The 15,547-nt window shown below is 39.6% G+C and overlaps 2 protein-coding genes across 4 annotated transcripts in view; one reads left to right on the forward strand and one right to left on the reverse strand.

The window, feature by feature from the left end:
• The window catches only part of LOC133846527 (putative polypeptide N-acetylgalactosaminyltransferase 9), a 65,349-nt gene that overhangs the window by 13,802 nt on the left and 36,000 nt on the right, over window positions 1-15,547 (reverse strand). For all 3 annotated transcript variants that reach the window (XM_062281549.1, XM_062281550.1, XM_062281548.1), the window contains 3 exons: window positions 14,551-14,919; window positions 14,327-14,491; window positions 12,321-12,514 (listed from right to left, as the gene is read on the reverse strand). In XM_062281549.1, the coding sequence (XP_062137533.1) occupies window positions 12,321-12,514; window positions 14,327-14,491; window positions 14,551-14,919 (728 nt within the window). The remainder of the gene's footprint in view (window positions 1-12,320; window positions 12,515-14,326; window positions 14,492-14,550; window positions 14,920-15,547) is intronic.
• LOC133846528 (imaginal disk growth factor 6) lies at window positions 4,434-6,361 on the forward strand. Its single transcript, XM_062281551.1, has 3 exons — window positions 4,434-4,697; window positions 4,981-5,556; window positions 5,614-6,361. Exons 1-3 carry the CDS (start codon window positions 4,562-4,564, stop codon window positions 6,264-6,266), a joined length of 1,365 nt encoding a protein of 454 aa, XP_062137535.1. The 5' UTR covers window positions 4,434-4,561; the 3' UTR covers window positions 6,267-6,361.

The following is a 15,547-nucleotide window of genomic DNA, read 5'->3' on the forward strand; positions in this document are numbered from 1 at the left end:
CATATATAGCCATCTATCTGCATGTTATGGTTGAGCGAGAGAGAAAAAGAAAGAGAGAGGGGCAACTGACGCCATAATGTTGTCTCCCATGCACAAAATATCGGTTGCGAAAATTGCTTAAAAAATGAACCAAACTGCTGGCAGTTGATGGATGGGCTTGCAAAGTGGGGCCAGTTGCCAGTTGCCTGCAGTTTCCCTTCCCTCACTTCTTTGCCCTTAGTGCATCATATAAGGCTAAGCGTCAGCCGTATGCAGCAAGGGGAAGGTATCAAATTTTGTCCGTTTGAAGTGCACGCAGTGGGAAAGACGAGGCTTTAAAAGTTTCATATCTGCTTTTAGTAGATGCTGCTTCTGCTGTCGCTGTTGGTGTTGCTGTTGCTATTGCAGCAGCTTATTTCCATAGCTATTTCTCATGCATTCTTGCTGCGATCTCACAGAAGCATGCTGGCATAAGAGTTGTTGTTGATAGTCGTAGTACAAAGAATGTGACAGGACGAGAAAAGCATTTGTAGAAGGTTCGTGTTTTAGAGTGGACTGTCTACTGCAAACTTTAAGGCCGATGATGCACAAAATATATAGTCTGCTAAATGTTAGAGAAGAGCTCTATGACGGCTTAAGAAAAGCATTTTCAGAAAGAATTAGAATGATTACTGGAAAAATAAAAAATATGTATGCCCGGGGTGTTGGAGAATTCTTTCTAGACATCTACCACCTCGAATCTTCAGTTTACTCTATATAATGGAATTAGATTAAAATTAATTCCCCTTTATTCTAAGAATCGCGTCTTCAGAAGGTTCATGTATTATAGTGAATTCTTAAATAGAGAAGAGTTTAAGGATATCATTTACTTTTTTTTATGATCTTCTTACATCATAACCTAATTTAAATATATTCCCACTTAGCATAAGCATATATTTTATGCCGGTGATGCTAAAAAATATATACCCGAATGAATATGCTGAATAGTAGAGATGAGTTTACGGACAATTAAAATTGTATAACTTCTGCTGTCCTGTTTACTCTGAACAACACAATTAAATTTTATTATATTCCTAATTTATATAAAACTGCAGAATAAGGTAAAGACGAATACGATGATTTTTTTGCGATACTCAAGCTCTCATCTCTAACGTGTTAGTTGCATGTTTTGGGGGTTTGTTGCGTTCCACTTTTTCTGCTTTTTTTTGTTGAGTGTGTTGTGCATTTTTACGAGTCCTTTTTAATAAATCATGCGCCACGTAAGCTGACTTTCATATACAGCCAAAGTAGTGTGTGTGTGTGTGTGTTTGTGTGCACAAGTGTGGGAGAGAGTTGGTGTTGGATATTTTTGGCTTGCATACTCTTCGCGCTTGAGTGAGTGATTTGCATATGTTGCTGTTGATGCTGCTGTTGTTGCTGCAGCTGCAAAAAATGGGCGAGCCCACAAATCACTTTCCTGGAGGAGGGGGGGGGAGAATGGTGGCTGCGCCACGCCCACGCCCACAGCCGCAGTACACATTGTCCAACAGCCGACTGAAGTGGTCGTTAGTCTCGGTTATCATACGCCCATAGCCCACCAAAATATTGTTCACAGCCTCGTTCTGGCTGTTTGTTGGCTCGTTGTTTTTCCTCATCGTCGTCGTCGTACATTGGGTGCAAATTAATACACTTGCGAGTTGTTTGCGATTGCAGCCTGATCTTGTTATTGTTAGGCTCCCTCCCACACGCCAACAACAGTGTTGCTGTGGTTGCAAGTGGAGCAACAGCAGCTGAGGCTGCCAAACTTTCGAGTGTTTTTTTTATCCCCCCCTATATGGCTTAATATGCAAAGTTATGAGTGAGGTTGCGCTCTCTTCTCTCTTCGTCTCGCTCTCTGACGTCGCTTATCATTGCCATGCAATGCAATGATGGTGTGGTCAGCTCCCGTCATCCACAATAAGACCACCTTCTGTTTGAAATTGTTCACTCTGTGGTCAGTTTGTTTGACTACGAGTTGCAGTCAAAACTATCGCACGAGCAACCCTCGTTGCGGGTCACGTTGCCAGAGCTGTGGGCGACCGTCAAGTGCCAGTTAAGCGCATTAAACTGGCGGCCATTTTATAATTTGCAAATAACATAATTTTGCCATTATTCATGGCTCGCTCGAAAGCAGGCAACACAAAACACCAGGCGCAGCACTTGTGCTTTTTATGCGAATATACGAGTATAGCATACTTTCAGGCGGGTGTAAAATATCGCCACTGATTTCCAGCGCTTGCAGCACGTTTAATTAAACAGAGCCACAAAGTACATACAATATACTATACACACACATGTCTGTGTGTGTGTGTGTATGTACATACTTATATGTAAATACGATAGGTATATAAAGCGGGAAGTAGAAGGGAAAGCTCTCAGTGCATTGCCATGGCAGCAGCTGATGAGCATGAGAATGTTGCGAAAGAGTGTGAGGAAGAGAAGACCGGAGGACTTTGGCTTTGTTGGGGTTTATGTTGGTTGCCTCGTTGCTTCCCCACTTGTTACAACATTTCAATTAAAAGTTAAACTGCATGTAATTTTCAGAAAATGTGTAAGTAATAACGTTGCCTGCTGTGCGCTCTACTTGAGCAAAATTAATTTGCAAAATACAACAAAAATTAAAAAAAAAGCGAGTAAAACCACAAAAGCAGAAAAGGCAAAAAGGGCGGCCGAAAGGATTTCGTTTAGACCCAAATGGCTTGCCATTAATTAATAAAAAAAAAACCGTGTATACATCTGAAGAAAAAGCGAAACGAAAACTCTAAGGCAAAAAGCAGTTCAAAAGCACAACTGCGGGTTGGGCTTGAAGAGGTCTTTCTAAAAGCGGGTTGTATTCCGTGCCGAGACTAAATTCAATTTTATGTGCGCACACACACAAAAACGCTGGTGGCCCTTGGCCAATTTAAGCCGGATTTTTTTTGTGGGTTAGTCGTGCGTATGATTGACTTAATCATAAACTTACAAGCGCTGAGGCGAAAGTGGGGATAAATGTTTGACCCATTGTGCGGTCCGGTCCGGTTCGCACACACATTTTGCACTTTTCACTTATGCAAATGTTGAGCCAACAGCAATTTCAATTATCTGCCACATCGTCTGCTAACACTCCACATACACATGCAAATGGTTTTCATTTTTTACAATGAAAGCGACACGCCATAAAGAGTGATAATTGCTTTTGAACTGAATTAAAGCAACGCAAAGAAATGGAACATATCGAATATAAAAGATGAAAGAAAATAAGTTCAAACAACAAATGTAACACAAAAATATTTTGAAATGCAAAATAAAAAACAAACAACAATCAAGCAAAACCAAACCCAAACACAAACCCAATGAAATTGTGAGTAGCTTGCCTCCTTCTATACCAACGACTTCTTGTCGCAAAGCAATCGGCAAACAATTTATGCAAATAAGTCGGATAACTCAAAACTGGCAACTGGCAGTTGGCTGTTTTTGAATTCCTCAACTCGTAGATTGTTCCATTACCTTCCGGTGCTCATATAGCTGATTGTGCGTGCAACTGTCAGTGAGATAAGGGTCAAACTATGGGGGCATGTTCTATCTATCCATCTATCTACTACCTTTATCTCTTGCGCTCTCTCTCTCTCTCTCTCTCTCTCTTCACTCTCAGGCAATCGATGGCCATGTCCATGAATTTCAAAATAGCTAACGCACAACTGTCTCAATGTGTGTGTTTGTGTGTCTGTTTGTGTGGGCAGTCGTGATCAGAGCGGGCAGCTGTTAGTAAGTAAATGGAATTGGTGTGAGATGTGAGCTGTGAGCGTAAGCAGAGTCGAATGAAATATGAGACACGTTAGAGCAAGACACAGACAAAGAGAGACAGAAACAAACGGAGAGAGAGACTGAGGTGGATTAGGACGTAAAGTGGATCGAAAGGCGATTATGCAAAAATATAACATCGGGTCTAGTTTGATAACAAAAGCTTTTAGGCTTCGGCTTTAAACTAAGTGCGAAACTAGACACGTATCAAAACAAGAAATCATCATTTAAATGGATTGCGAGACGTAGACAAATTGTAACGGCGCCTAGAAATTAGTACAGTGAACACTAATTAAAAAGTATTCACTGAATTAAATGACATATTTCTTTAAGTAATGATTATATGAAAAATTATATCCGAAAACTATTATTATTTACTCAAATAAATAACATATTCGAAAATGGTAACAAATGAATTTTTAATAGTTGAATTAAAAATCTTAACTGCGTTTTAATTGATATTTTCAATTAACACGTATTTACAATTATCAGTCAAGTCAAGTGATCACTGTATTTACTCTAACACATATTATAGAGCTTTTTAGTGGCTCGCTAACTCAGCTTTGTCTCGTTTATCAATTCACGCTTTACTGAGCGCACAAAAACAAAAAGAACATCAACCTTCGTCAAAAGCTGCTTCGATCTCTGTTCAGAGAGCCTCCGATCCACACTCAAAGTCTGAGACAGCGTCAGAGCGTCAACTCAAGTTTCAGTTTCAAGTCGTCGGCCAAGCAGCAAACAACTTGTGAAACAATTAAATTGAACGGGAGGAAATTCTTCTAACATGATGAAATCTTTGGCATTGCTGGCACTGACTCTGTGCCTGGCCAGCGGCGCATGGGCTGGCAAGGTGGGACAACAGCAGGGTCCACAGCGTCACCTGGTCTGCTTCTATGACTCGTCAAGTTTTGTCAAGGAAGGTGAGTACATAAAAGTAGCCCAAGCCCAGGCTTACGTAATCGGCAACAAAGCGATAATAACATGGTGTACAATGAGTAAATAAAAGCAAACACAAATGAAAATGAAATCTTACAAAAAAAAAAAATGAATAGCTTAGAAACAAAGTGAGGCTTATCAGCTGACACTTCGAAGAATTGGGTTTATGTGTTTGTCATTGTCCAAAGCGGGGAGATAAGCGAAATTTATTTAAATCCCCAACTACATGAAGAGAATATAAAAATGTATAAAAACATCTTTGTGTAGGTCTCGGCAAAATGGTGATCGATGACCTGGAACCAGCTCTACAGTTCTGTGACTATCTGATCTATGGCTACGCCGGACTCGAACGTGATTCGCATAAGGCAGTGAGTCTTAACGAGCAACTCGATTTGGATCTGGGCAAGGGTCTGTTCCGCACCGTGACCCGCTTGAAGCGCAAGTATCCCAATTTGCGCATTTTGCTGAGCATTGGCGGTGACAAGGATATCGAGAAGAGCGAGAACGCCAAGGATTTGCCCAACAAATACCTCGAGCTGCTGGAGAATCCAACTGGTCGCACCCGTTTCGTGAACACCGTGTACTCGCTGGTTAAGACCTATGGCTTCGATGGCTTGGATATCGCTTGGCAATTCCCCAAAAACAAACCCAAGAAGGTGCACAGTGGACTGGGAAGTCTCTGGAAGGGTTTCAAGAAGGTCTTCAGCGGCGACTTCATTGTCGATGAACGTTCCGAGGAGCACAAGGAACAATTTACCGCCTTGTTGCGTGATGTGAAGAACGCCTTCCGTCCGGACAATCTGCTGCTGTCAACTACAGTATTGCCCAATGTGAACTCATCCCGTAGGTTAATCCCATGCAATGTGTAGATATTGACTAATCAATTGTCTTCAAATTCAGTGTTCTTCGATGTGCCCGCTGTAATCAACTATCTGGACTTTGTAAACATCGGCGCCTTTGACTTCTACACCCCCGAGCGCAATCCGGAAGTGGCTGACTATACAGCGCCACTCTACGAGCTCAGCGACCGCAATCCCGAGTTCAATGTGGATGCCCAGGTCAAGTATTGGCTGCGTAACAGCTGCCCGGCCAGCAAGATTAATGTGGGAGTCGCCACTTATGGTCGCCCCTGGAAATTGACAGACGATTCCGGTGACACCGGAGTGCCCCCTGTGGCCAAGGTGGTCGACGAAGCACCCGTGGGCGCCAACACACAACAGCATGGCATCTACAGCTGGCCCGAGGTCTGTGCTCTGCTCCCCAATCAGAATAATGCCTACGCTAAGGGCGCCAATGCACCGCTGACTAAGGTCCGGGATTCCGCCAAGAGATTTGGCACCTATGCTTACCGTGCTGCTGATAAGAAGGGTGACAATGGTATCTGGGTGAGCTTCGAGGATCCTGACAGCGCTGCTGATAAGGCCGGTTATGTGCGCACCAACAATTTGGGTGGCATCGCCCTGTTCGACTTGTCCTTCGATGATTTCCGTGGTCTCTGCACCAACGAGAAGTATCCCATACTGAGGGCTATCAAATACCGTCTGGTTAACTAAAGTTGCCAGCCAGCTAAGCTATTCTAATTCTATTCTTGTCTGACGCAAGTGTTTTTAACTAAAATAACGAACAATAAATGTTTTATATTGCAAAATACGCAAGATTATTTAATTACCGATTAACAGTCAGTTGTGAAAAAACATATAAGATACATTACTCAATAAGTCGTGTGAGGAACCCAGAAATTAGACTGTCTTTGATAAATCGATGCGATTCTTCAGACTTTTCGATATACAGCAACAATGTTATCGAAACTACTTATGAGGTTAGAATTTTCAGATGGCTATTTATAAAGTTTCATGACTTATTGATAAGCAGCATTAAAGTTATCGAAATACAACTAAAACTATTGTTGAGGTTACATTGAAAATTAATTCACGAATGATTTTTATTGCACAACCAGAGAAATTCTTAAGATATTGCAGATTATTGACTTGAAGATTAACAGTCTTTTGTGAAAATGTATACATATAAGAAATCATTCAATATGTCGAAGAAATTTAATCCTTTTCAATAAATCGATGCGATTCTTCAGAAGACGACTAATAAAGTTTCAATACTTAAAAGTAGTTCCAATTGAATTTCCATTAGTCTTCCATTGATTTAAAGCATTTTCAAAAATGTTTCATATTGCCGAAACAGTGAAACTCTTTAAATATATTGCAGATTATTGAAATAAAAATTTGTTAAAAAATATACAACATATTTCTTTCACCATGTTATTGGACAGATTTAAATGAAGCACCGATAACTTTTCTTCGCCTAAGTAAGTATGCTGAGTTAAGTATGCTATTTATTTAGACATATGCTTTTCGCCATGTGCGCTGATGAATGCTCAAATCCAATTGACTTTGACATAAAAGCGTAATCGGCTTTAACATTAAAGAAGCGACAGTGAGCACTCCACAACAACCTCAATATCCTGCATGCCCTCTTTGAAACGAGTTCTCTGTGAATTGACTGCTCAACATTTGTCAAGGCAGAAAATTTCGCATACGCAGCGTATTACAGAACTCAGAAACCACTCGACGCAACGAGGCAAAAATACTCTAGCCTCGTGTTCTGCACGATTTCACAACAACAACAACAAGAACACAAATAACATAACACAACAACAACAACAAAAACAAATGGGAAATGGGAAATAGGAGCCGAAAAAAAGAGAAAAAGTTTTCTCAAAAAACGCACGCATAGGCAATCAGAATGGCATAAACGTAAAGCGCAAGAAATGAAATGAAACGTGCAATGTATGTGTGAGTATTAATGCGCGTATTTGTGTGTGTTTTCTTTGTGCGTGTGTGCATATGTGTGTGTGTAGGGTATTAGAAAGCATTTACCTATTCACACAGCCCCATTACACATGCACATAAGGATAAGAGACGACGACAGCCAAACAATTTTTATAGGTAAACTTTACCTTTTTCTCTGTCTCTGTGTAACAGGGAGTGAGGAAAACAGGACGAAACAGGAGAGCGACAACACTTTTCGTAAATATATGTATGAGTGTGTGGGGTGTACTCAAATTGCTGTGCGTGTGCGTATGGTGTAGACGAGTGGCACTTCGTTCCCTTTGTTTTCTGTTATGTCACTGCCATAAAGTCGATGGTCTATGGGCGATGCTTCTACATATGTGTGATGCTTCTATGGTCAATGGATCTATGTAGGAGACTAGGGTCTAGAGTCTGGTCTAGGTGCCTATCAACAAACAGAACATATGAGTTTTATCACTACACCTAGGATATATCAGTAATTGGATTAGTATTTGTCCAAAAAAAACCAACAAAAACTAAAGCAAACTAGAAGCTATCTTTGCCTAACACCGAGTGCACGCTATTTCTGGTATTTTTATGAAATTGTTCTAGTTGTTATTGTATGTATAGTACGAGTAGTTTTGTTTTATGTGTTTCGGGTTATTTGAGATTTTAGTTGTATACATATGTATATATCTGTGTGTGTTTTATTTTTGCATTTTTTCTCTCGTTTGCTCGTTGTGGTTTTTGGCCTGGCTTTGAGCTAACAAACGCTTGCGGATTAGTTGGCAGCTCCATCGTTTTCATTATTTTTAGTTAGTTGCCGGAAGCCAATGGCGAATTAGTTTTTATGTGTGTGTCCTGCTAGATTTTCGTACCAATTTTTTCTATACTAAAGCTGAAACTGAAGCAATAGGTTAAGCTAAATTCGTTTGCTTGGAAATTTTCGTGTGCACCAGCTTTAGCTTTTTCCCCATGCATAATTTAAACTCCCCAAGTACGGCGCATTGTGCTGCAGATGTATACTACAAGCATAAAATAAACGAGATTTAGCAAACAAGAAGTAATCAGCTTGAGTTGAAATGATGAAATACAATATCATCAAAAATGAAGAAATAAAATCTCAGCTAAATGTATTTTTCAAATGAAAAGTAATAGCAAAAATCAAATGGATTTATTTTGCAACTAGATTTAGTTTGAAAACTAAAATAATCACTTTAAAATGCTTGCAAGCTGATCTCTTCGATTTACCAGGGGTTGGAAGCTCAATGCCTTGGCATGAGCCAATTCGAAATTCGAAAACAATCTCTTGAAAAGGTATAAAATAGCAGTTAACTTGAACCAGCACAAAAACAAAAAAAAAAACAGACTGTTCGAAATACATGTAGAATGGCTGCCGCCTGGTGGCATGTGGCAGGTAAGCAGCTGCCACAAATGTTCCGTCAGGAAAGTTGAAATGCGACAGGTGAAAGAATGGCAATAAAAATGTTACAGCAAACTGGAAAAAGTTTCTTCAGATGCTGTCATAAAATGCGCAAGACTTGAAACTTGAAACGGAACAAAAAAACATAGACAGAATTATAAAGAGAGATGGAGAAAGTAAAAAAGAAAAGAAAGAAAACATCTTCTTTCAATGTTGAAATATTATTTACGATGCAGCATTAAAGTCGTCCCAACGGCTTCCGCAATTTGCCTAACGAGTGATTTACGGATAGTCAACAAACTTCTCCCCCTACTCCCCTCTATTCTATTAACTAGCCCTAAACAGGCAAATTCATTGGCAATGCCAAAAGTTGAACATTTTGCCAAATTCGCTGATGAGAACAGCAGCCAGAGCTTAGGCTTGGGAGATGGGCAGCCAAGCGAATGGCAGCTGCCAAGTTAATGCCAAATCCATTAGCCGATGGCGCTAGCGACGCCACTCACGTGTAATCAGCCCCCTCGCCACTCTCTCCCAGCTATCGGCTCACAGCTCAGTTCCTGGACCATTTTCAGTCAGTCTTCATACCTTCTACACACACGTACACACACAACTTCACGCACATGTGCGCTTTCCAAATATATCGATTAAAAAGAAACAACAACAAACACAAAACACAAACAGACAAAACTTTTGCTGCGGCCAGAGAATGAGGAGAGCGGGTAGAGCCGGAGGATGCAGCACGTCATGGTCTCCGACTATGTATTTTTGATTCCCCGTGGTTATCATTGTTATTGTTATACCCGATCTCTCAAATAAGGGAAAATGTGTAATAATTTCGTGCGGAAGACAGAATAAAGCTTCTTAAGCGTCAAAAACTATATATATTTTTGATCAAGAAGATTTCCAGTCTGCCCCTCTCAATGTTTATGTTCAGTTTGGATGAGATCAATTTAGTAAACTTCGTAATAATGGGTATTATATAATATAAATATATAAATATATCAAGCTTGGTAATAATACTCATATAAAATAAATTGTTTATACACGCAAAATTACAAATTGTATTTTTTATCCAGATTTCATTTTTGGTAAATTGGATAACAGGTATTTCTCAGTCGCTGCATTCTGGGTTTTAACTTTTACTTGTTTTCAGTTCTTGTTATTGTCGGTGTTGCTAGCAACTCGTAACAATTTGAGCAACTTTTCTGGACACACGGCAAAAGTTGTGAGCAGGCTTTAAGACTGTCAACAGTCTGAAGCGATGAGAAGGTGTGCTGAAAGTATCTGGTGCGCTCCTCTTGGCTTCTGTTGTGGAAGTGCTTAGTGTACATATTTTATATACACATATACATTTATTCGAAAAAGGCTTTTCAATTTTCCGTCGGAAACTTTCGACTGTCATTTATTGCGATTTGTCGCAGCACATGCGAAAATGGCATTTATTTGTGTGTGTGTGAACTTCCTATTCTTTCCATCTTTTTTCTGCGTTCTCTGTCCCTTTTTTTTCGCCACATTTTCCGCCATTATCATTGTCGATGGCACATGTGACAGACAACATTTATGGCTCATTCCCTTTCCCGCAGTCGGCAAATTGCCAATGTGGTGCTCAGGAAATGCTTTACTTGATTTAGCTGCTAAGTGCAGCTTCAGGCGCAAGTGGCAACAACGACTACAACAACAACAACAACAGCAGCAAGAACAACAGAAGTGCCATTTCCTCCTGCCTTGGATATTCGGCAACAATGTTCGCATAAATTCCCTTGGCGCTTGTAAAAACAATTATGCCAGATATTTACGCCGCAAGAAGCGGCGGCAGCTGCAGCTCCATGATTCTACCGTTTACTGTTCTTGCAACTGCAACTGCAGCAACAGCAATAGCAACAGCAACAGCTACAGCAAGAGTAACTTCAACAATAGCAAAAGCAGCAGGCGAGAATTTGCTGTTAACATTTTTGGCTTTTAATTGCAGTTACGCTATCTGTCTCTACCTCTTTCTACTCGCCCATCTTCAGTTGTAATTACGGCGTATTATTTCTGTAGGGTTAACACGACGTATACGCAATATCGCTTACATATTGCTGAGAGTGTTGTGTGTCTGCCATTGCGATTGTGGCTAGCACTGTGGCTGCGGCTGTCGTTACAATTTATGCTCATTTTCCGCTCTCGAAAGTCAAATGTTGTAATTAAGAACTCGGCGCGAATTGTTTAATTAAAACATTAAGGCAGCTCACAACTCATGGAAGACAACAAAATTGTGGCAAACAATAATAACAGCAGCAGCAGAGACAGCAGCAGACGGCTGTGGAGGTAGCGAATGCCAATTTTTGGGTTTAAATTTTGACACACAAAATGCATACTCGTTGCTACTTGGCCAGCGCCACTGCCAAGAGCCATTCAATGTTGAAGTTGAAGTGAGACTGAGTGGAGTGTGTGTGTTATGCATGAAACTAGCAACTAAATTTTCATTTCGAGTGTTTGCCAATCCATTCACAAGGTACACAAAAGCATCACCAGCAATACACGAGATGTGTGCATGCTTCTCCTGCAGTATGTATATAAATCATGTATTTTCTCATGTATCTTGCCTGACATATGAATTGCTAATACAGATTTATGCAAATATACACGGACAAACAAAATGATTAAAAATTGAAAATGTGCTTTATGTCTCCTTATCAAATGAAATTTCTCTTAGATTTTGCTGTCGCAACTAATGAAAGAATATTCAAAATTATGCAAATAAGTTGAGAAATCTTAAACTAAAAATAAATTTAAGTTGAAGTTCTACTTGAAACATTTTGCTATAAATGCAATTCGCTACACTAAAACTATTATCTTATTCAAATATTGTCATAGTATCTTTCGTAAAAGTTAATGAGTCACGGTAATTGCCACACGAAAGTCTCATATCGTATCAAAAAGATATAGTATCTGAGTGCGGATTACGCTTCGTGTTGGTGCGTGCGTAGGTGGGTCACATTTAGTTTGCGGCAAACACTCGTATTTTCTAACCACGTTCCAGGGGCTTAAAGCGGCTTCATGTGTTCCAATGTGTGCGATGCGTGTATTTTGCAAACGGATTTTTGGTATTTTCCGTATGGAGCTTTGGGGTTAGTTCGTTTAACCTAACCATGGCTAAACCAACACACACAATACAAACATTGAAGCACACACACAGACACATTCTTGCATATAAAGATAATAGAATGCGCTTAAACAAACAACAGAAACACACCGCAGAAACAGAAGCCTTCCTATTTGAAGTGTTTGAAAATTTCAATGTGGTTGCTGCTTTCGGGGTGGCAAACACATCTGTCAGCACTTCGTGTGAGAGGAGAAGGCGGCGGAGAAGGGGGCGTATTTAATAAGCTTGGACTTACGTTATGGCGCTTTTTCTCACGTTCCGGCACCGCATGCCAGCTAAACTGCAAATTCCAATCGAAGCCACCCACATTGACGCCACTGGAGTCGCGATAGTGGAACTCGAGGGTCGTATCGTCGATAACATCAATAACTGGACAGACAACGGTCGTTGAGTTGCGTGCAATGCGATCCAATAATGGTTCCAGCCAACCTAGAAATGGTTAGAGAAAAGAAAGTGTAAGTTTGGGATAGCTAATATTTTGAGCTGTCACAAAATGAAATATGATTATTGCAAAATGTATAATAAATAAATGTGACAATATTTAAATTTATAGTTTAGAATTCTTCCTAAAGAATATAATAAAAATCCTAACAAAAGAACCCAAATTAATTTAAATTAAAATTCAACTTGGAAATTATAATATATGTACATATATACTTAATAAAATATGACAATTGCACAATGTATAACAACTAAATGTGATAATATTTGTATTTATAGCTATTTATGATATATAATTGAAGCATTTCAACGAAATGTGATAGTATTTCAATTTATAGTTAGAATTTTGATGCTCATAAATTTATATCCATCGCAGCTCTGCTGGCATACTATATGTATATATTGCAACTTAAAAATACTTTAGTTAAATTGAGTTAGAATTCATTTGTTGTTATTTAGTTAAGTAATATCAAAAATAATTAATGTATAGAACTGTTAATTTGCTAATTTGTTGATCATAATTCGATATACGTTGAGTTATTCGATTAAGAATAATATCATATTGAATATTTCCAAAAAAAAATATTTCAGTTAAATTTGTTCACATTTCTGTGGCCTATACTTCGTAATTGGTAAAGAATGTATTATTTAGTTAAATTTAAGTTGCTTTTTGTTGTGCATATATATAAAATTGGTATTTTTTACTTTAAATTTATTCAATTGGAAATATTGAATAATTTTCAAGCGGTATTCCAGTTAAAAATATTGTTTGTGGCTGATTTAATTGGTTTATCAAAATGCGCAACGTGTGCGGATTATTCACCGTTGCTCTTGTCATTCATCATCGACATTGGCGGTGTTGTCAACAGCGTCCAAGTAAAATATAGACCAAAAATTGTTTTCTTTCAACGACAACTTGCACATGCACAGCCATGTACAGGCTTCCATGGTTGTGTATAGATACAACACACTGACGCACAACGTTGTAATCCACGTTCTTTGGCTCGAAAGTTTTTCTGGGAAATATTTTTTGGCAGAAAATTTCCGTTGGGTTAGTTTTCTGTGCAGTAGTTGTTAGGCTGCATCGATTTTGGTGAACAATAAACAAAATTGATTGTGTTTTCCCTTGCATCATTTTCCTCAATGGTCGTCACACAAAATGAAAAGCTGTAGCTGGCCCAAAGATACGACGAGAACGAGGACGAGTACAAAGCAATCTGCGCTATCACCGCTCTTCGAGTGGCAAGCAACAAAACTGAAGATTAAGTGATTTACTAGTTGGCTTTGTTTTATTGGCAACATTTTCGTTTCGTTTGCTGTTGCCGTTGTTTTTCTTTTCGGTTGTGTTTTTGTTTTTATTTGTCGTTATCGACGTTGTCTATGGCCAGCGGATTTCATCTTTGAGCTATCAAATGTAACAGGAAAATTGATGGGCACGTTTAGAGCACGCTGGGGATTTGTGAAATGCGCCTAAAGCGACCCTCTAAAATAAGATAGATTCTACAAAATTGTTTCTCTGGTTTTCCCTCTTTTTTTTTGTATTTCCTTGATTCTATTATTTTCTATTTTTCTGTTTTGTTTTTTTCTGCCACCACCACTTTTATCGGGTTAAATTAACATATGGTATTTAAACCCGCATATTAAATGGCAATTTGGAATTGGTTGTATAATTGAATATTTAACAGCCTTGGCAATTGCAGTCAACAATTTGGCAGTCAATTTAGTGTGTAAATATTTAAAATATTGCAATGCAAAATACAAAATAGCCGCTGCATACTTTTAGGCATTTTTAATAATTACCTTCGGCGCACTCGCAATGCGAGTCGAGATATGTGATTACTGCGGACTTGGCATATTTGGCACCTAACAAACGGGCACGAATCAATCCCTCGCGCTGCGGACCTCGCACAATTTCCACCTTAGGATAGGCAACAAAGTAATCTTCCAGTTGTTTCTTGAGGTGAGCTGCAGGCAAGAAAGTATTAATCTAATCATTTTCAATTATATTTTAAATCAAAACTTACGCATATCGCTGTAGTCATCGACCAGAATGATCTTGCCAATAAGCTCAGGTGGCGATCTGTCCAGCACGGAGTGAACTGTTCGCAATAGCACGGACCACGCCTCATTGTGGAAGCAAATAATCACATCCGTTTTGGGTAAATTGCTCAGATAGCGAGCCGAATCCTTGCACCAGGCATCGCGGGGATCGGGCAGAGTGCGATGCACCGATATCAGATCCGAAACATATTGGTTGAATGCGTTCTTTGTCCAGCCGTCATCCACAGCCTTCTTCATCTCGGGAGACATTTGTTTTGGCAGCACAACGGGTTTGCCCAATTCACCAGGACTATCATCCGGATTGGGTGCTGGGGCATCCAACACATTTTTGTCTAGAAGTCAACAGAAATGCGAGATAGAGAATGATAAGTGACGGGTTAAAGTTGCTGCTTGATTTGGCTGAAAATTGCCACGACATGTGAGTGTGTGTGTGAATGTGCAGGGGGTTGAAGGAGAAGAAGCTCTCACGCAAAAGGATTCGGTTTGCTGCTCTGCTTTGTTGTGCATGAAATTTACGACTGGCACAACATGTGACACGCTGCGAAGATAAATCGCAATGCATTTGACATGAAAAACTGTCATCATCAGCGTCGTGCATGAAAAATGCTTCGCCTTGCATATTTACAAACACTGGCACAAAACTGATACATTTTGGTTCTCTCCATTTGCAACCAGTCATGAGTATTTAGGAAACCCACAGACGACAGTATCAAGTACATGGAGAAAGTTACTTTACGTTTTGTTTGCTTTTGCACCAGTGTACAACGGTGCGTATGCGTACTGTCTATGGCATCTTCCCCATGCTCAATGGGTTAAAGTTGTGTTTGTGTGTTCGTCGGTCTGTGCATTATATTATCTTATTTGCATTTGCATGGAAATATGATTCTGTTCCGGGTGCCAGTTGCTGCTTTTTATGAGATTTGTCAGCCAGAAGTGACACTTATTGGTGTTGCTCGTGTG

The sequence above is a fragment of the Drosophila sulfurigaster genome, chromosome 3 (assembly GCF_023558435.1).
Source record: "Drosophila sulfurigaster albostrigata strain 15112-1811.04 chromosome 3, ASM2355843v2, whole genome shotgun sequence".
Classification (NCBI taxonomy): domain Eukaryota; kingdom Metazoa; phylum Arthropoda; class Insecta; order Diptera; family Drosophilidae; genus Drosophila; species Drosophila sulfurigaster.

Excerpts from the sequence above, each read along its gene's own strand:
- LOC133846528 (XM_062281551.1), top strand. The coding sequence starts at position 4,562 with ATGATGAAATCTTTGGCATTGCTGGCACTGACTCTGTGCCTGGCCAGC. Across the intron at positions 4,698-4,980 it reads GTCAAGTTTTGTCAAGGAAG|GTCTCGGCAAAATGGTGATC; the intron begins GTGAGTACATAA and ends ATCTTTGTGTAG. Across the intron at positions 5,557-5,613 it reads GCCCAATGTGAACTCATCCC|TGTTCTTCGATGTGCCCGCT; the intron begins GTAGGTTAATCC and ends CTTCAAATTCAG.